Source organism: Hemiscyllium ocellatum, chromosome 33 (genome assembly GCF_020745735.1).
Source record: "Hemiscyllium ocellatum isolate sHemOce1 chromosome 33, sHemOce1.pat.X.cur, whole genome shotgun sequence".
In the NCBI taxonomy this organism is placed as follows: domain Eukaryota; kingdom Metazoa; phylum Chordata; class Chondrichthyes; order Orectolobiformes; family Hemiscylliidae; genus Hemiscyllium; species Hemiscyllium ocellatum.
In genome coordinates, this window is record NC_083433.1 from 11,186,806 (window position 1) to 11,208,502 (window position 21,697).

Sequence of the window (21,697 nt, forward strand, 5' to 3'; positions counted from 1 at the left end):
CCCCATTAATAAAAGCTGGAATTAAAAGTCAACTCTAGGGGTTTGAACCTGGGCCTCTGAAATAACTGGTCTAGTAACAATACCACTACACCATGAACATTTTTCTGTAATATCCAATATCACCTTCAACAACATACCCCAACACCAAACCTCACATGTAACCACAAAGTGAAGGATTCTTCTCCTCTCCCACTCCCCTCCCTTCCCCCACATTCTCAATTCCACCACTTTCTCTCCTTCATTTGTCACAGGATTATCTAAACCTTAATCTGCTAAAAATCTGGTTCTACAAAAAAAAGTGAAGGTGCAGCAAAACAAAAAGGTTTGAGGATTAAATAAAAAGGACAAAATGAGCTGGGATAAAAATCCTCAGAAATGAATTAATGCAGACACCACCAAGTTACATAGCTTATTACAGCAATGGTGGGAAAATGAGACTCAGTGATCCCAGTGCTGGTTAAAACTCATCGTGTTGGACCATCAAATCTCCAAAATCTGTCACAGTGCTCCCTACGAATCTGTGATAATTCTTCAAGATTTCTTCCTTTGAAAGTTTGCCATCCTGACACAGAAGTGAGACTTCACGTTAGAAGGAGGGTGACAGCAGGAACAGCCTCTCAAAGCACAGCACAATTCTAACAGCATAATCTCTAAAGGATAAGTGACATGAGGGAAAAATGCAATTCATTTTCAATAACATATTGCAACAGCTCCTGGCAGTCTTACTGAGGTCCACATGGTGTGAATGAATCAGTTAACACTAACTTGTCTGAGTAAGTTTTCTCCCTAATCCCACTCAAAAGCCTGTTGCCAGGGTGGAGGGAAGATAATTTCACATCTTAAAGATTCCATGATGGGACCTTACAGATTCCACTCCACCTGCCTGTGCAAAGGAGAGCAGGCTATCAGTGGGAGTATCTCACTGCCATGGAATGAGGCAGTGCTCTCATCTGCTATTCAGACCAGCAGTGGCAAGAACAGCGATCGACTGCACAGCCTTTAGGAATGCAGCATGATCCACACACAAAACAAAAACCCTGTCTTGCACAGAACTCCCTTTCCTGTTGAGAGTCTGCTCCAGCTCTGCACATGCAGCTCAGTATCAGAGGGAGGTTCACAGGTTTTCCCCAATATGTAAAAAAAAAAGTGAATTTGTTTGTAACAAGCTACACACTCCTGTTTGGAGGTAAGAAAAAGGCATCAATTCAAGGTGTGCCCTCTGGGCTTTAGAGGTCTCCAGATATTTAAAAGGAACTATTAAATATGTGCAGATTCTTCTTACTGGGAATCGGAATTTTAAAGCCCACAGCAGCTTCTCACACATCCAACGTTTGAACCTACACATTCAGGGCAGTAATGGACAAGCCTTCCTTTGCAACAATACCACACCTTTGAGACAGGGAGAGTTGGGGCAATTCCTGCTTCTTATCCATTCACTCCCACAAAGACCAACCTTCTATTAAATGACAGGCTTCCTGTCCTCCAACAGGAGATACTGGACAAGAATGGAGCTTTAGGGGGGAAACAAAATGGCTCCAAATCACTGTCCTAATGTTAGTACACACACACACACACACACACACACACACACACACACACAAACAAACTGAATAACAGGTGGAACTGAACAAGACTCAGGTACAAGGGGGGAAAAAAAAAACTTTCATATTCAGCACCTCTTAAAACAGAACAGAAAATAAAACTGGACCCAAAACAAATGCTCCCCTTCACTCCCACCCAATCTCTTATTGAAACTGGTGTGTCATGATATGGCACAGGTCCCCATAGAGGACAAACACCAGCCAGGCTCAAGCTGGTGACCATACTCACTCTCACACCCACCACAGATTGACATCTATTATTTGGGATGGTTTCCCTTTCCTTGTACACCCATTACTCCTCCCACCAAACCCTCCCCCCTCCCCCCCCCAAAAAAAAACAAAATAAATCCAAGAAGATATCCCATCAAGGAAAAGAAAAAAAAAGGTACTGCATTAAGTGAGTAAATAGCTAGGTGCTGGGAGCACCACTCATTAAACATGGGGATAAAAACACTCTTCCTAGATTGAATACTCCCAGATTTCACCTGCCAGGGATCAGGTTGGTTACAGTGAGAAATGAATTTTCCATCAAGCTCACCTTTGGCTTCAGCACTTGCAGTAGAATAAGATCACCCTCAAAGTGACTCCAATTTAAAAGTTGTATGCTTCCTTTAAAAGATTCGGCTTTTGTTATAGGGCCTTTTGTGGGCTGTTAGTCCTCAATTTTTAAAAAAAAGACATTGGCTAATGTCAAACTAGAACAGGATGGAGCAAATTTCACCTCCCACAGAAAACAAAAATGGAAAATATTTCCCTGCTGGTGAAGGGATGCTCAAAACAAACGAAAAAAAAAGGACATTTTCCTCTAGAATTCAAACACCATGCTGGGATAAATACACTTGCAAACCTCCCAATTAAAACAGGTGTCAGATTTATTCCAATACAGGGAGCTCACATGGCTTTCTAGTTGTTGGGGCAGTTAGATGGGCACTGTGTGGTGTTCTGCACCAACAGAATGTCAAGATCCAATCTTTTTTGGGAAAACAAGGGGTGGGAAGGTTAACTTGATGGAAAATTCAGTCCCACATGAGGAGGGTTAAAGAATCAGTTAAATAAATACAATTAATAATTTTGATCACAATTCAAAATTAGTCATGTCTTGGGTTAGACAGAATTAAAATGCAATTCCTTTGATTGGTGCCAATTCCGATGGGTTCATTGACGGGAAATAGTGCATCAAGGATCACAGCTCATCGTGTTTCCGTGTCAGATCCTCCCCATAATTGGTCACTTGGCTGCCAACAAACATATTCCAGTTGTCTAAAATCTCTTGCTTTGTCAATTTATCATCCTGCAAATTAGAAAGCAAGTGACAAAAGAAGGAAGGGTTATTGGGAGTTAATTGGAACAGCAGAATATTGGAATTCCTTAAGCAGATCTCAACTGGACCATTTGATTTAAATAAAAACACACTAAACAGAACCCGAGGGATAAAATTCACCCATTCTTCTTTACAAGAGCTGTCTTATTAGCTAACCCAGTGCTCAATTCCCTAAAGCTCCACTAATATCGAGGCTTGGGGGAAAGCTCCTTCATCAGGAACAGGTGGATGGGCAAACACCAGATGAGGCGGGCGAGTAAAAGATTAGAGATTAAAGAGAGGTAGGGCAGCAGCATTGTCCACAGAGAGTGAACCATACTTGCGTACACATACACAAAAAAAGAGAGAAAGGGGATGAAAGCATGTAGAGGGAAGTGGGGGAAAAGGGAGGAATTGCAGAATTTGAAAAAGGAGACCTTGCTAAAATGTTTTTCAGGGAAAAGATTAGATTTTTTGAACAGTGAAGGAGTTAAAGGGCTACGACGAGTGAGCTGGTAAGTGGAGCAGAGTCCATGAAAAGAACAGCCATGATCTGATCGTACGGTGGAGCAAGCCCGATGGGCCGAATGGCCTACTTTTTAATAAATATTCTTATGAGGCAAAAGGCAGGAGTGATGGAAGAGGGAGTGTGAATGAAACAGGGTGAGAGTGTGTAACAAAGATGATGAAGCAATAGTAACACCCATGCACTTGTGTGTTGAGACAGAGAGACGTTATTGTAAAAATTGGAGTAAGGAGAGGGATTTTTGTGGGGGGGTCGTGGGGTGGGAATGTCATGTTTCAGCAGGATCACAAGATGTTGGCACCAACCAATGAACTGACCTCGTTTTTATCAGACTCATGGATGAGATGTTTGGCCTCTGCTTCTGTGTGATCATAGTCTCCAGGAAGGATCCAATGCTCGATCTCATTGCGGTCCAGCTTTCCGTCCTTGTTTATGTCACGGAAGTCTCGGAACTGCTCCTTTTCATTCTTTACCCACTCAGGCTCTGGCCCATCTTCCTCAGGTGTATACATGTCACCTGTCAGAGATGGATTACAGAAAGAAAGTTACTGGCTGCATGGTCTCCGGTGAGCCATACACATTAGGAAGGATCAATGTTGGATGTCAAGCCATCAGATTACTTAATAAAAACCACAGTAAGTGTAATGGAAAGTACAGGTTAAAAAGTAGCTACTTCACAACATGTTAAAAGTTGTGCCCATTAGAATTAGAGTATCTACCAAGACTACTGTCCATAAGTGAATTAGAAGCAGAGCATACTTATAGCATGACACACAGCAAACAGAGTCTATTTTAAAAAGGAAAATATATTTCTTAACTACAGAAAGTGAAATTCTTGACTGAAATAAATGACTCCAATAGAAGTAAGTTGCTTTCTCTAGTGAAAAGAATGGAGGATAATATAAATTTGTAATATAAAAAATTACTTATAGCAGTGTAATCTCCAGGTATACTTGTCAATCCAGCCAGGAACATTGGTATTATTGTATGCTGCTTTAACTCAAAGCTTTCAGACTCAGTTCCTCCAGGACTGCAATTCAAATCCAGCCCAAATGCTATTGTTTCAGAGACACTTATATTGGGCCCAGGATTCAAACTGCAGCACAGAAGCAGCTCTCATTTGTTGTCAGGTCAGGCTTTGACTGCCTTCTCAAGGCCACATTTGTGAACCAATTCCATTACTTTGGAGGAGAAATGGGAGACTTTTCCCCCTGGTGTCGTGGCCAATCCTGCACTCAAATAAAAACAAAAACTGACCATTACTGTTTGTGACTATGTCTCAGCTGGTTGCTGTATCTCCTGCACGATAACCCTTCAAACGACAGAAGCACTTCATTGGTTGTGAAGTATTTTAGGAAGTTTAGCGGTAATGAAAGGCACTGTATAAATGTACATTTCTTATATAGGCAGCAGGATGGTTGGCTTTAGAATTGGGGACCTTTCTTGTACAGTAGGACTTGGGGCTGAGAATAAGGGTGGGAGCACACAATGCAGAGGGAGCACCCAAGATCAAGTGTAACAAATAATCGTGTTACAATCAAAGACAAAAATAAAGCAACTTAACACAAGTGTTTTTAAAATGTAATCCAAAATTATATTCATCCAGAGTCAAAACTACAGTGGAAGAGAAAGATAATAATCTTACTGATGTATTCTTTGATATCAACCATTCCATCACCATCTTTGTCAATGTCTTCAATGGTTTCCTGAAAAAAAGGTAAAGATGACATTAGAAGCCTTTGCTCAGACACTGTCACAGTGGATCCAAGCCATCAGTCCACATTCATTTCAATGGATAGTAGGCATTCAGGGAATTTTCAAGCTATAAACGTGACCGTTAGGCTACCAGAGACCATCTCTGAACTTGGGAAAGATAGTGACATAGTGGTTATATTACTGGACTGGTAAATCCAGAGCTTCAGGTTCGAATCCCATTGTAGCAGATAGTGGAGTTCAAATTTAATGAAAGAGAATCTGAAATTATTAGACTGTTCCCAAAATCCAACTGGTTCACTCACCCCCTTCAGGAAAAAGATATAGGCCATCCTTATCTAGTCACTAAAAGGATATTTATAAATAGTGTAGATAATAATGTGGGCAGAGATGATAAAGACTGGCCAGATGGTTGACAGTGAGGAATAAAGGTTGCAGAAGGATATAAATGGATTGGTCAGGTGGGCAGACCTGATAAAATGTGAGGTGATGCACTTTGGGAAAAGGAACAAGACAAGGGAGTACTCGGGGAATGGTAAAATACCAGAAAGTGGAGGTACCTGAGGATGTCGACTTCTCCCTGCAAGCAGCCTAGCAGATACTTGCCTTTATCCGATGGGCCTGTTGGAGCTGTACAGAGCTTTGGTTACACCATTCCTGCAGTACTGTTAATAGTTCTGATCACCACACTACAGCGAGAATGTAATTGCACTGGACAGGCTGCAGAGAAGATTCACCAGGATGTTGCCTGGGATGAAGCATTTCAGCGATGGAGAGAGGCTGGATAAGCTAGAGTTGTTTTCTTTGGTGCAGAGAAGGCTTAAGGGGAACCTGATAGAGGTGTATAAAAGAGTACGAGGTGCATGAACAGTACAAACAGAAAGCAGCTATTTCTCTTAGTTGAAGGGAACACACAAAGTGAAAGGCAGGAAGCTTAAAAGGTGATGAGGGGAAAACCTTTTTCACACAGAGGTTGATGCGATCTGGAAAACACTGCCTGGGAGGGTCATGGAGGTGGAAAACCTTTTTCAAAAGAAAAAAAAACTGGATGAACACCTGAAGTAGTGTCAGAATTTCCAAGGCTATGGGCCTACTGTTGGAAAGTAGGATCAGATAGTATTACATATAATCGGCAGTAGAGACTCAATGGGCTGAAAGGCCTCATCTGTACTGTATGATCCTTTGAAAAGAATCATTTGGTTCATCAATGCCCTTTAGGGAAGGAAATCTGCCTTCCCAGGTCTGGCCTACATAGTACTGCAGGCCCTCAGCAACATTGTCAACTCTGAAATGGATGAACAAACTACTCATTCATGGGCAATTAAGGATGGGTGATAATTGTCAGCCTCACCAGTGCTGCTCAAATGCACTAAATTAAATAAAATAGGGAGAGGTCAGGGGAAAAAGTGATTTGGCTACAGTACAGGAGGCAGCCACCTGGTCAGTTGTATCCATGCTCACCATTACAGCATCTCAGCTAGATCCCCTCCCCTGCACTTTCCCCACAGCCCTGTAAAGTACCTCTTCAGATAATTACCTTCATCCCTTTGAAAGCAATGGTTTAGTCCAGTTCTACCACAATTATGGCCACACAGTGATAGACAGAGGGAGTTATAGACTCCTCAACTCCCGGAGTAATAAAATAAATAAAAAAGGACCTGTTCTCCACAGACACAGAATGCATTCAAGACTTATGCCTTTAATCAAGTTACCCAGGAGTCTTTGGGGAACCCATAGTTCCTAATGGCAACACCTTGGCCGAGAGCAACCAATCAGCACCTGTTCCTTATGTCATCCAAATTGTTGTGATAATATGAAATTTGGTATTCTTGGTGTTTGTTCTGATGAATTCAAGACTAAGTTTCAGCAACGTTTTTTGATTCGCTGCGGAAATGAAGCTTAGAGACCTTGGCATGCCTTGCTCCCCTTTCACAGTCCTGCTTACCGTGATAACAACGTTCTTCATGTAGTCAAACTCCTCAGGGTGAAGGAATGCGCTGAACTCCTCCCGTGTGGCAATCAGGTCGCCATTTTTGTCCGCCATCTTGAATCTACGCTCGTCTCTCTTGTACATCCTTTTGTAGGCCTCCTTGTCATCAACATTATTGAAGGCTTCATCTGGAGGGAACATTAAAAGCTAGATGATAAAACAAGGGGGATATCTGTTCCCACTGGGAAGAGGGTCAGTGAGCAGTGGACACTTAAAATAATTGATGCAAGAACAAGGGGCGATAAGAGGGGAACATTTATTAAAGAATCCTTAGTGTGGAAACAGGCCCTTTAACTCAGCAAGTCCACACTCACCCTCCGAAGAGTATCCCAACCAAACCCATTCCCCTATTGCTCTATATTTACCACTGACTCGTGCATGTAACCTATACTCTATGGGCCAATTTAGAATGGCCAACTCACCTAACCTGCACATCTTTGGATTGTGGGAGGAAACTGGAGCACCCGGAGGAAACCCACGCAGACACGAGGAGAATGTACAAACTCGACACAGAGTTATCCGAGGCTGGAATCGAACCCGGATCCCTGGCGTTGCAAGTCAGCAGTGGTAACCACTGAGCCACCGTGCTGCCCCAAGCAAAGCTAGTTACGATTTGAAATGTTCAGCCTAAGGGAATGGTCAGAGCAAATTTGATAACTTTAAAAAGGCCACTGGACAGTTTAAATTCTTTTGTGGGATGAAAGTAGTACCAGCTTGTATTTACCGCGCTTCCTTAGGCGGGCTTGTGGGCATCAGACATTGAAATTACTGACCCATTCATTTCAAAAGAGAAGACTAAGAACTCAGCGTGAGGAAGAGGCAGCCATTTGGCCCCTCCAACCTGTCCTGCCATTCAAGATCTGATGTAGCCCTATCTCCAGTTTCTCCGTAACACCCGACCTTGAATATATCGACTGACACGCTATGTCCCACTGCTCTCTGGGGAAAAAGCATTCAAAATGCCAACAAGCATCAGCAAGAATTCCTCTTCATTGGTGCACCTACCAAACATGGACTAGAGCAGTTCAAGGCAACAATTAATGACCAAGCTGCAAAAAGCTATAGAGGCACAGACACAAAATGGACTGAATTAGCCTCCCTTCTTTGCTGCTTTATATGATAATCTGCAACACATTTTAAACTGGATGCATTTATTCCAGAGAATCCCAGTATGAAGATGATACCCTCTAGTTTGGGTTCTGGCTCAAGTGCCCCCTCACGATTAAGTGATGGCTTATTCAAGACCACCATTTGGAGCGTCTTTTAAACGATATCATCTGTAACAAAGTGTGTGGAGATTGTTGAAACAGTTTGTTTTGATCAAGGGGTGAACCAGGTTAAATCAAGGTCAGAATCAAAGCTGGGTGACAGGAGGTGGTTATTCCCAAGAGAATGATAGAGAAGTGGAATGCTACGCAAGGTATTATGGGGAAGCAGTGACAGGGGTAGTGTCAGTGGGCTAATCTATTGAGGTCAAATCCCACAATGGCAACTCAGAATTAAAGGACCCTTACAACACTAAGAGGCCATTCAGTCCATTGAGTCCAAATCGACCCTCTGAAGGGCATCCCACCCAGAATCTCACCTTATCCTTGTAACATATTTACTATAGCTAGCCTGCACAACCCTGGATACTACTGGAGATTTTAACTGGTGGAGTTTAAAATTCCATTAATAAATCAGAAAACATGGTCCAGAAACAATGAAGCGATCACTAATTGTCATAAAATCCCCAACTGGAACAATGTTTTCAAAAGGAGGGAAATCTGGTCTGGCATACAAACCCACAGCAACGTAGTTCACTTTAAAATGGCCTGGACGGCCGTTAAGTTCAAGGACAATGAGGGATGGGCAACAGGTGTTGGCCTTGTCACTGACATCAACATTCTATAAGACAGTTCCCGTCACTGCCATTTACACACCATTTTGAATATGGATATGGTCCATTTGTGTCCCATAGTTCGGAGCTTTCTCTTGTGCCTCCAAGCAGCTGATAATGCCCACCAATAACCACATCCTGCACGGTGGCTCAGTGGTTAGCACTGCTGCCTCACAGCGCCAGGGACCCAGGTTCAATTCCTGCCTTGGGCGATTGTGTGCAGAGTTTGCATATTCTCCCAGTGTGTGTGGGTTTCCTCCAGGTGTACCTGTTTCCTCCCACAATCCAAGATGTGCAGGTCAGGTGGTGAATTGGCTGTGCTAAATTGCCCATAGTGTTCAGGGATGTGTCAGTTAGTCTGGGGTAAGTGTAGAGTAATAGGGTAAGGGAATGGGTCTGGGTGGGTTATTCGGAGTGTCAGTGTGGATTTGTTGAGCTGAAGGGCCTGTTGCCACACTGTAGGGATTTATATGAAATCTCAGCTTGTCTGATGAACAAAGCTATGGCTCAGAGGCACTAATTGTTGCTGTTGAGCTCCTGAGTGCCAACAACTGTGTGGCCCCTTTAACGTGATGGTGGTGTTTGGCCTAACCGGCCGAATGTCCAGTCTTGATTCTTGTCCAGAAACAAGGCTTATTTAAAAACTTGGCAAGCGAAGCAGCACCCCAGGCCAGGACAAGTGCAGCTCCAACAACACCAAGTTTGACACCATCCAGGCGAAAACCAGTTGAATGGCCCATTCACCATCTTCAACATTCACTGGATCAAATGAACCACTGCATCCACTCAACCAACATAAAACACTAGGATACTCCTTTAAGTGAAGCCTCCTCACTGCTCATCTGCCAGATCACAGATGCTTAGTGGCATCTACAAATCACACTGCAGCAATTCACCAATACTCCCTGGAGAGCACTTTTCAAACCCACAACCTCTACCATCTAGAAGAACAAAGGGAAGCAGATACATGGGACACCAGCATCTGAAAGTACTTGTCCAAGCCTCACACTAACGAGACTTGGAAATATAATCACCATTCCTTCAATGTGGCTGGGTCAAAAATCACAGAACTCTCTCCCTACTTTAAAAAGAGCAATTAAAAATGGCCAACGAACAAAAATAGTCCATGCAGCTATGCCAATATCCCCTGAATGAATAAAGGTGCACTCCCACCAAAATTTGAACAGCCTGGAAAATCTGAGAGAAGAGCAAAAGAAAGGAGGATCTATCTTTAAGAATACAGAGTGCTACTTCACAGGAGTTTGCTGAGATCAGACCTGGAAAACTGCAGACTTTTGGATTTCTTCAAAGGAAGATATTCTTGGTTTGAGACAGTTCAGAGAATTTCTGGGATGAGGAATAATGAGAGATGATTCTGGGTTCTGACAAAAGGTCATTGAAATGTTAATTTTGTTTCTATCCACCGATGCTTCCAGAATTTTCCATTTCTTTTTGTTCTCATCTCAAGATTCCCAGCATCTGGTGAATTTGGTTTTTGTACAAAGGATTTGGAGTAGCTGTCTATGACAGGGCATTTCCCATCATTGGGAGGGGGAAGGGAATCTCTAGACGGACAGGGTACAGATTCAGAAGATGAAGGGGGCCACCTACTTAACATGAAGAGGAAGAAAACCTTATTCTCCAAGACAACTGTTAAACTTTGGAATGCTCTTCCCCAGACAACAGAGATTGGGTCATTGAATATAATGGATACGGAGTTAAATAAATTCAAGCTTTACAAGGGAGTCCAGGGCTATGGGGCTATGTGGAAAAACAGGGTAAAGGCCACAATCAGATTAGCCATGATTTTAATCGAGTAGCCAAGTAGGATCCTGGGGCGGAATGGCCTATCCCCATCTCTTATACTCGGTGAAATTAACAATGTTCATTAGAAGTGAATCAGCAAAGGAGACAGGGCCACTTGTAGATGGATAATCTTTCACCATTTACCTAAAGAAAGGAAAGGTGTGAATTCTGCATTCCTTGAATCAAGGGGCTCTTTGTATTTGCAAACCTTCAATTTCAAATATGAATCAGTCCTCACTCAGCCAACATTCAAGACCAGGATAGCTCTTTAAAAGGAAAAGACTTAAATAAAAGTCCAATTACTGCTCATTTACCAAATGAGCAGAGACACATATCAACGTTTAGATTGCTCCATCTGGGCTTTAGCCCATTTGCTAGTTTCAGTTTGGGTTTGCAATATCAGCATTCATCTCCGACTGCAGTCCAGATAGTCACATTTGTAGCTTCATTGGAGTGCACCAGACTACTGCAGTGATGCCAGTGTGACCAAATAACTTGCCAGGGTTAAAATGATCAGAACTAAATTAACCCTGTAGATGGATGTTGCCCACAAGATCCTCGGATGCAACATTGTGAATAGACTTTTCAGGTTTGCATGCATACTCAAAACAAAAGACGACAAAGGACGCGATCTTGCCTCCACCTCAGGAAGATCCTTGTTGAATACACAGTCTACAGCCAAGAAATTATTTCCTTCAGTTACATGAATTAGAGTGGTGCTGGAAAAGCACAGCAGTTCAGGCAGCATCCAAGGAGCAGGGAAAAAAATAAATGACGTTTCGGGCAAAAGCCCTTCATCAGGGCTTTTGCCCAAAACATCGATTTTCCTGCTCTTCGGATGCTGCCTGAACTGCTGTGCTTTTCCAGCAACACTAGTCTAGAATCTGGTTTCCAGCATCTGCAGCCCTTGTTTTTACCTACTTCAGTTACATGAAATAAGAGTCTTAGCCTAGGATCACATTGAGAAGGCATTTCCTTTCCCCAACACCAAACCTGACATTTAAAGATTAAACTAGAACCAATTCCCATTGTGTCTTTATGACAAAATAAAAAAAAATTATCTCCACGTGTATTTGCAACTGACAATCACAATTAGCTGCAGTACAGAGTCCTGTCCACTGGAGGGCAATCACACTTCGTAAATCAGACTGTGCTGCTGAATAGTTCCTGAGACTTCGACTTAAAGTTCTGGTGCTAACACCTTTTAAATGTGGATATTTTGAGGTCTGTGCATGCATAGGATTGAGAGAGGAGAAAAGCAGGAAATAAAGGGTGAGCACTCTAAAGGGGTGATGGAAGAATGAGATTGAGAACTTCAATATTATAATTTTGAATGAGATTGTTGAGGGGTAACAGATTTCAGATCCTGAAGTTGCCCCCCCTAAAGGGCACATGGGATTGCAATGGTTCAAGGTGGCAGCTCACCACCCCCTTAGAGGGCAACTAGAGATGAGCAATAAATACTGGCCAGCCAGTGATACTCACAACCCACAAGTAACTAAATAATGAGGAAAAAAAAATTGCAAAACAAGCAGCAAGGCATACCTTAACTGGCATCAGGAACAGCCCCAAAACCCCTCCAAATCCCTGTACAACTGCAGTCTCACCCACACTGGCCTCAAATAGCGTGGAGAGACAGTCTGAATGGGCATTCTTTTTGGGTTTGGAGGTCCATTCGGACTTCATCTCATCCTCACACTGACTCTGCGAAACTTATCAACGTCCTGAAGTTCTGCAAATTTGTTTAGAATACGTCCAAACTTTCTGTAAATTTCTAATTTGTGCACCCTACCGGAAGGTCTTCACCATTAATATGCAAAAGCAAAAAAAAAGTCCCAAAACTGAAACCTAGGAACTGGCACTAGAAACTTTTCCCAGACTGGAAAAACATCCAGTTTGCTGCCCCTTTTGCAGCCCCACCCCAAACACTCCAGGGTGCACAGAGGGCTGAAACTAGAAATAGGAGTCAGCCATTCTGCCCATCAAGCCTGCTGCAGTCAATAAGTCAAAGCCAACCTGCCTGCAGCTTTAGCTCCACTTTCTGACACCATAATCCCACCCCACCACCCCCCAACCCTCCAATCCAACATTGGGATTCTCTCAGCCACAACTCTGTTGTACCCCCACTGTCCTCTGGGAGGATAAAAAAGGATAAAATCCCCTCCCTTCGATATTGTGCATGGATTGGCTATTGTAAACATTAGCTGTAATTGCAAGTGTAGCTCCAACTGCCACAGACTGAAAAAACTAACTTTACTGACAGTCTATATAAAAATCAACTTTGAACCATCATACATAAAGTGCTGGAGAAACTCAGTAGGTCAGATAGCATCTGTGGACAAAAACAGTTAACATTGAATCACAGAATCCCTACAGTGTGGAAGCTGGCCATCTGGCCCAACAAGTCCACACCAATCCTTTAAACAGTAACCCACCCAGACCCATTCCCTTACCCTATTACTCTACATTTACCCTTGATCTAATGCACCTAATCTACACATCCCTGGCCTGGCAATTTAGCCTGGCCTGTTCACCTAACCTGCACATCTTTGGATTGTGAGAGGAACCCGGAGCACCCAAAGGAAACCTATGCAAACTCTACACAGACAGACACAGTCGTCAGAGGCTGGAATCAAACCCGGGTCCCTGGTGCTGAGAGACAGCAGTGCTAACCACTGAGCCACTGCTGCACTGAGCCCAGTCTGACCTCAGAACACAGTCAGGGACTGGATAGTTACCTTCTCTTCCTTTGCTCCTAATAGCCTCAAAATAACCGATTTTAGGAGATCCAATGGGATTGAAGGGAATAAAATGGGCAAGTTTGAGCCGGGAGAGGGAGAGGGAGAGGGAGAGGGAGAACTACAATGCTAAAAGAATGAGTGTTAGCATTGCCCTTTGATGTGAAGGGCACTGCTTGTCACTGGCCGCCTGGGTGTTTTCCTATCTTCCTGGTGGTGGAAAAAAAGAACTACGACGCTGCTCACAACTGAATAGATAATTAACATTTCCTGTCCACGTTCACACCCAGACGTCCGACCACTTGGGTGAGCTTCTGAATGAAAAGAAAGTTTCCATAAGAAATAGAAGAATTCTGCCATTCTGCCCATTGAGTCTGTTACACCATTTGATCATGGCTGATATGTTTCTCAACCCAATTCTCCTGCAACCTTTGACCCCCTTACTAATCAAGAACCTCTCTCTGCCTTAGTGACTTGGCCTTTGCAGCCACAAGTCCCATAGACTAACCAGCCTCTGGCTGAAGGAATTCCTCCCCATGTCTGGGGGAAACCAGACCTGGCATGAGGCAGTGGAGAGGGGAGGGAAGGGGCATAAACAGGAGTTGGAACAGCTGAGGGCAGAAACTTGGTACAGGCAAAGATGTGCACACATCATAGAGACCAGTCTACGTATTCCTAGAGCGAGCAGTTTTCTGGTAGATGTCTTACCTTCATAGTACCCATATGTTGCGTTCTTGTACTCCTCCCATGACACCTTCCCATCCCGATTACTGTCGTATTCCTTCCAGTTCTTATTGACATTCTCATCGATGTACCTGTTCTGTGCACGCTTGATCCAGGTGACTAACTCTTCCTTGGTTACCAGGCCATCTTTGTCCTGGTCAATCCGGTCAACAATTTTTCTGGAAGAGAAGGCCAAGAGAGGGAAGACACAAGGTCAGAACATCCTAAATGAGGAAACGGACATGATGCCTGTGAGCAGCACCATTGCCGCCTATCTCAGTCAGCAGTTTTAGCATCTGTCTGTCTGCCTGCCCACATGCAGAGTAAAACTGCACCTCCAAAACATGAGGACAAGGTAACTGTTAGATTGGTTCCATCAGTAGGCTAGTAAAACAGAATTTCAGGCTCGTAATAATTGCTGACTTAATTATCCAAATATGAACTGGGATACAATGTAAAACAGCAAAGATCACAAAATTCTTGAACTGCATCCTAAAAGAAGTTTGTTGTTTTAACCAAAATTTCACAACCCCAATGAGAGGGGACACAATTCTGGATTTAGTCTTAGGAAGTGAAGCAAAAACAGGTAGATCAAGCACCAGTGGGTGACCATTTGAGAGATCATAATTGTTAGATTTGGCTTTAAGTGGAAAGGCACAATGATAGACCAGGATTAAAAAGTTATGTGCAGGAGATAAGCTTCACAGGGAGATAATCTGGCAAAAAAAAAATGGACTTGTTGCAGCTGCTTGAAGGAACAGTGGGTTGTGTGGAAAAGCACAGTTCTGCAGGCAGAGTGTAGACATGACAACCAGGTGGTACTGCCAAAACTCAAGTCCCCTCATTATCCAGAAGGAAACAAGGCAAAAATAACGTAGAAAAATAGAGTTAACAAACAAACAAACAAACAATCTCCAAAAAGTTAGTACTTTAGGAAACTTCGAGGAGAATAGAAAGTATGGTGAAGTGAAAAAAAAATTGGGAAAAACAGGATATATTAGATTAGATTCCATATATAAAAAAAAATGACCAGCAACAATAAGGAAAGTCTAAGCATATTTAATCAGCACATTCAGACCAAAAGGGATGATTAAGGAAATGGTTGGACATATTAAAGTTGTAATGATATCTTCTGCATCCTTATGCATGTTATGGGCAGGGTTCTTGATGAGTACTTTGTCTTCAAAATGGAAAGGGCTAATGCAGAGTTTTAGTTAAAGTGGGGTGGGAACTTTTGTTTAAAAAAAGTAATGTTTAACAGGTACTTTTGGGAATGAAAGTGGTTTGCAGAGGTATTCCACAGGGTTTAGTGTCTTTGTGGTATAAATTATTTGTGGTATATATTAAATGATCTAGACTTGAATGCGAGACACACAATTGGCAAGTCCTGGAGAGGTGAATTTCTTTGAAGGTGGATAAATCAGAGGTGGATTAATTGCATTTTAGGCTTTTAACAAATCCACAGAGAAAATAATGGATTCTCCAAAGATCATTTTTCAATCCTTACTCAGTACAGGCGAGGTACCAGAGAACTGACAATCTGCAAACTTGTACCATTATTCAAAAAGGGTGCAAAGGAACAGCCAAACAATCCTAGGTCAGTCAGTCTGGCCTCAGTGGTGGGAAAATGACTATAATCAATATTGAGAGACAGGGTCAACTGTTACTTGGAAAGGCGCAGATTAATGACAGTATAGTTTTGTGAAGGAAATATTGTGTCTTATGAACTTCAGTGAATTCTTTGAAGTGGCGAGGAGGATTGGAGGATAGTACACTGGATGTTGTTTACGTGGATTTTAATCAGGCATTTGACAAGGTCCCACATGGCAGATTAGTCATAAAAATGACAGCCCACAGTATAGAGGAGGATAGGGCAAGTTGGACCAAAAATTGACTCAATGACAGAAAACAAAGGCTAACTTTTAAAAGCTGCTTTTGTGACTGAAAGTGGTTTCCAGAGACATTCCACAGGATTTAGAGTCAGTATTTATTTGTGGTATATATTAGTGAACTATTTGTGGTATATATTAATGATGAATTCGAGAGACAATTGGTAAAATTGACCAGGGTTTGACAGTTAAGATGGCTGCTGACTACAAGTTAGCATCAATGACTTGGTGAAGTTGGACAAAAAGAAGAAAGTAAATGGAACTCAATCTAGAAACTGCATTTGGGGAGGGGAAATAAAACAAGAGAATACATAATAAACAGGAGTGCACTGGGAGAGGTAGAGGTAGAGAGAGACCTTGTAGTGAATGTGTATAGGATTCTGAAGTTGGTAGAACAGGTGGATAACGTGGTAAAGGTAGTTTAATGGGAGGCTTTCCTTCTTTGGGCAAGGTATTGAATACAAAAAGGAGAGAATGCACAAGGGGATTAGAAAGTGTCAAACATGATGGGCTGAATGGCCTCTTTCTGAGTTGGATGTTTTCTATGGTTCTAAATCACAGAAACCCAACAGTGCAGAAAGAGGCCATTAAGCCCATCAAGTCTGCACCGACCCCTGAACAGCATCCCAGCCAGACCCAGAGCCCCACCCGAAACCCACAACCCCACATTTAGCATGGCTAATCAACCTAACCTGTAGATCTTTGGACTGTGGGAGGAGACTGGAGCACTTGGCAGAAACTCATACAGACTCCACTCAGACACACAGTCAGCCAAGGCTGGAATCGAATCCAGGTCACTGGTGCTACCTACTGAGCCGCTGTGTTCTAAGGAAGACTGGAAAATTTCCCTATGGTGGATGGCAAAATTTGAATTCAATAAAAACCATGGGATAAAAAGCCAGTTTAATCATGAACACGTAATGAGAGTCAATTTTTGTAAATGATTCACAAATGTCTTTTCAGGGAACATTATCTGCTGTCCTTACCCGGTCTAGCCTACGTGTGACTCCAGACTCTGAACCACCCTTTGACACACGGTGAGCAAGTCACTCATTTCAATGCCTGGCCTGGACAGCCACACCTACATCCCATCGAAATGAAAAGTAAAAACAAAACGGGAGCTCATAAAGTGACAGATATTGCAAAATTGGAGCCTCAGCTCACCTGCTGAATGGTGTGTAGAAGTACGCGAGACAAGCCCCAGGGCAAAGAATTTCTCTGTATGACTGGTTGGACTTCAGCACTTGCCCAGACCCCTCCCTCCCCCATTTATGGCAGAAATGCCAACCAACGACTGTCAGGGCTCAGGTATAACAGATGGTTACTCGGGAGAGGAGACTGTGAGGCCGACATTCCCACAGTCCGGTGAGACTTCCACTTGGATGGCACAGACGGGTTCGGTGAGACAATACCACAAGTGCTGGCACAACCACAAACCACAGCCCATTTATCCACCAGATGACAATCATCTAAAAAAAAAATCATTCACGGGATGTGGGCATTGCTGGCTAGGTCAGCATAATAAATTTGGGTGGGTGGGGGGAAAATGGAGAAGAAGAGTGTAAATTTGGGGGAGGAAGTGTGTGTCTGCAGAGAAGGGGGAGGGAGGCATAGGCTACAGGCACAGAGGAGAATCCTCAGGTCACTAGAAACTCTTCAGTTAACCTCTCGTCAATCCCCGGCAGTAAAATGCAATTCCTGGTCAATTTATTGCTTCGGTTTCCTGCCATCTGTGCCGAGAAGATACAATAACTGCAGTGCTTTTGGGAAACCGTACGAACAACTACTGGTCTGGACTTGCCTGTAAAAGGGGCCACGTAGCCCAAAGCTGCTCTTCCCTCTGCCACGTCTGTTGCCTCTCCTTCAGAGAGAGAGAGTCTGGATTTTACACGAGAGTGGGAATGGCGTGGGGGAGGGGTGGCTCCTTGTTGCCAACTCAGCGGCAAAGAAGGGAAGTTGTTTGGGAAGTAGCAACTCATGTCAGATGTTTTTTAAAAAAAACACCAAAAAAAAAATCACAGCGAGTGTTGGGGTGGGGTGGCAGGAATGGGGAGAAGAGAGATTATATTACAGGCTTTACTTACTTTTAAAAAAAAGGACAGAAGACAGCAGCAACTCAAAGATTCCAACAACTCAAACAGCCTGCAGTTCTCTTCCAAAAAAAACTGTAAAACATCAACTCCCTCCCCCCCCCCTGCTGTTCATAGCACCAAGAACCAGTGATAATCTCATATGTTGCAAACGTAAGATAGGAATATTTGGAGTAAGAGATTGCAAAATGTGAACATCAGTTTGATACAGGCTGGCATGTAGGAACCCGGTTATCAAGGAGTTTGATCTTTTAAGTGTAACTTAATGTACTACAAAACAAATAGATGTTATCAACAGCAGTCAGTCAAATCACTACATAAAGATTAACTTGCCAGTTTGTAGCCAACTGGACTGAAGTGTTATTGAAGGAAGGAGAAAGTGAGGACTACAGATGCTGAAGATTAGAGTCAGAGTAAGAGTCAAGAAGTGTGGTGCTGGAAAAGCACAGCCAGTCAGGCAGCATCCGAGAAGCAGGGGAGTCAATGTTTCGAGCATAAGCTTCTGATGATAAACAGCCTGACCAGCTGTGCTTTTCCAGCATCATACTTACTTCAATACCAGTCAAAAAGGGAGTTATAAAGATGCATGTGGAACAGTTGGCTGAACATGTAGGATCAGGTGACATGAGAAGTGAGAGGTTCTGCAGCACCGCAGGCTGCCCTCAAAGTCACTGCGGAGTTGGGGGTAGAGACTGTCACATATCTCCTGCTGGAACGTGCCTTTGCAAAGGATGTCTGGAGAAAGGCGCCATGGTCTTTGTCAAAGTTTATCCCAAAGAGCTCCGTGATGCAAGATTGTGGTCTACAGTCTGTTCCCCGGGACGCACGCAGAGATCAACTTGGTGAAAGATGCTCTTTGGTCTGCCCAAAACAGGTTGGTCTTTCAGGGCAAGGGGTTGACCCCAACAGAGTTATGCAGACTGGCACAACGTTTCAGGATCACGTGCTGAGGGACAAAAGCTTGGGGCAGCTGCTACCAAGACACAGTGGGGAAAGACCACCATTTATGGTCTTTCAGATGAAATTAAATGGGGGTCTGCTGAGTTACTAGATTTTGTGCCTCAAATATATGTAAATATATTCTTGTACATGTAAGTAATGCCTTTGGGTCATTTGCTGGATGGAATCAAACTTCAGTGTTTGATTTTTTTCTTCATGCTGCTGTACAGAACCAAACTACTTTAGGGCCTATATTTGTACACAAAGATACTTACAAATAAAGTATATTTTTGAAATAAAAAAAACTAGACAGGAATAAAATCAAACATCATAAGAGCACAGATTCCAATTACCCCAATCTCTCTTTGCTCTCCTCTGGTGTGAGCTGATCAAAGGTTTTGGCTGTTTCCTTTCCCAGGAAGGCCTCATGATCAAACTGGTAGCCGTTCTGATCCTCGGGGTCCCGTTCGCCAATGTCAACCGAATGACGCACCCTGTCCTTCTTCTCAGAAGTGGGTTTGCAAGAGGCCAGAGAGCCACAGAGAGCCAGCAGGCAGAAGAAAGTTAGAGACTTCATTGTCACTGCAAAAGATGGAGACAGAATGTACAGGGAACCAGAAAAGCACAGCAAGTTAAAGCATGGTCAATAAATGGCTGAACTATAGCACCTGAAGGCAGAAGGGAGGACTGCAGATGCTGGAGATTAGAGTGGTGCTGGAAAAGCACAGCAGGTCAGGCAGCATCCAAGGAGCAGGAAAAATCAACATTTTGGGCAAAAGTCCTTCATCAAGAACCATCAGGAACGTGGATTACTTGGTATTATACACATGGGAGGAGAAAGTGAGGTCTGCAGATGCTGGAGATCAGAGCTGAAAATGTGTTGCTGGAAAAGCGCAGCAGGTTTGCCCAAAACTTTGATTTTTCCTGTTCCTTGGATGCTGCCTGACCTGCTGCGCTTTTCCAGCAACATGATTATACACATGCCTAGTAATCAAGGAATCAGCAAGTTACTCCTTTATGCTGCACAAAACATGCCCCAATACCTGGGCAGAAACAAAACGAACCCTAACTTATGCCTCCACCCTAGCAAATAGATTAATGGGCACATCGTTATCAAGACTGAGCTTATGAAATATTGATAAAAAGCCAAGATATAGATAAAATGTTTGACATAATAAAGTGACATTTTCAAATTTATTTTATCTGTGCATTATTCCCAGGGATATTTTCAGTTCAGCTTTAAACTAAATGGTTTAGGAACATTCAGAATTTGTGCCTCTTGGAAAACTCGAGAAATATATTTTCCAAGAATTCACGTTATCTTAAAATCTGAGCTGGAAAGCTTTTCAAATTAAAATCGAGCTCATGCAACGAACTAACGGAAGTTGTGATTAATTTACATGGGAATGACTATGCACACAACATTCAAAAAACCATTGAGTATTCTGAAGTCATATCGGAGTCGAAATGATGGCTTTGTCCTCTCTCTTTCTAACCAAAGATGCTCCAGACTTGCTGAGTTTCTCTAGCATTTTTTTAAAAAGAGCTTATTAAGACAGTCAGCAACGGAGTCCGAATTTCTACATGTTTCAAGAATTTTCTTGAAAACGAAGCTTGAAACACGCAAAGCAAACAGAACGGGAGAGCATGCAGACTCGATTACATCTTTAACGTCTTTGAAGAGGTCTTACAGTGCATCCCCACTTTCCAAAAAAAACATTAAATGTATATTTAGAAAGACAAAGCGACCTCAACTGACTCAAGCCCCCTCGAAAGATTATAAAACATCATTCCCCCCCCCCCCAAGAACAGTACACTTACATTTCACAAAAAAGCTGCAATTTTATAAAACTAACTTAACATGGAAGCCTTCCAAAACTCAAAACATTTCAGAAAAAAAGGAATAAGAACTAAAATTTGTTAACAAAGTGCTTAAATTTCAGATAAGCAGCAACAAATACTATATTGGTAAGTTGGAAAAAAATTAACAACTTTGCAAACTTGAAAAAAACTTTAAAAACTGTCATTAAAAGTAGCAAATCACTCAAGTGCATACAAAACTTGCAATATTTTGTGAAACGTTAAAATCTATCACTGCCTCATCAACATAAAAATTATAATCTCACCACTTATCAATGAGTCTGATAAAATGCTGGAATTATCGATGTGCAGAGTTATATTGTTGCCACAGAAGGCGATGCAAACATCTTCCAATCACGGATCAGCTTTCATTCCGCGCGGTGCACGCTCTGATGTGTTACCGGCTTTATGATTGGTGATGTCCGCAGCGGTGTTTCTGACTGGTTGGGAACCGCCACGTTGACATACGGAGCAACGGCGCCTGCACCAAGGACCGCGCTGCCTCTTGGGACTTGTAGTTTTAATTTTCAATTTGGACCCCTCCACCCCCACACATCAGTAATCATTACCTTTTTATTTAAACGAAATAAAGAAAACCGCGATTGCTGGATATCTGAAACTAAACAGGTGACCCTCCAGCATT

The 21,697-nt window shown here is 42.8% G+C and overlaps 1 protein-coding gene across 1 annotated transcript; it reads right to left on the minus strand.

Annotated features, from left to right (window-relative positions):
• Positions 1-1,938: 1,938 nt before the first annotated feature.
• rcn3 (reticulocalbin 3, EF-hand calcium binding domain) lies at positions 1,939-21,393 on the minus strand. Its single transcript, XM_060849291.1, has 7 exons — positions 21,321-21,393; positions 19,548-19,776; positions 14,262-14,455; positions 7,086-7,258; positions 5,073-5,133; positions 3,745-3,944; positions 1,939-2,892 (listed from the first exon to the last, which is right to left on the minus strand). The coding sequence occupies exons 2-7, from the start codon at positions 19,769-19,771 to the stop codon at positions 2,785-2,787; spliced, it is 960 nt and encodes a 319-aa protein (XP_060705274.1). The 5' UTR covers positions 19,772-19,776; positions 21,321-21,393; the 3' UTR covers positions 1,939-2,784.
• Positions 21,394-21,697: the final 304 nt, after the last annotated feature.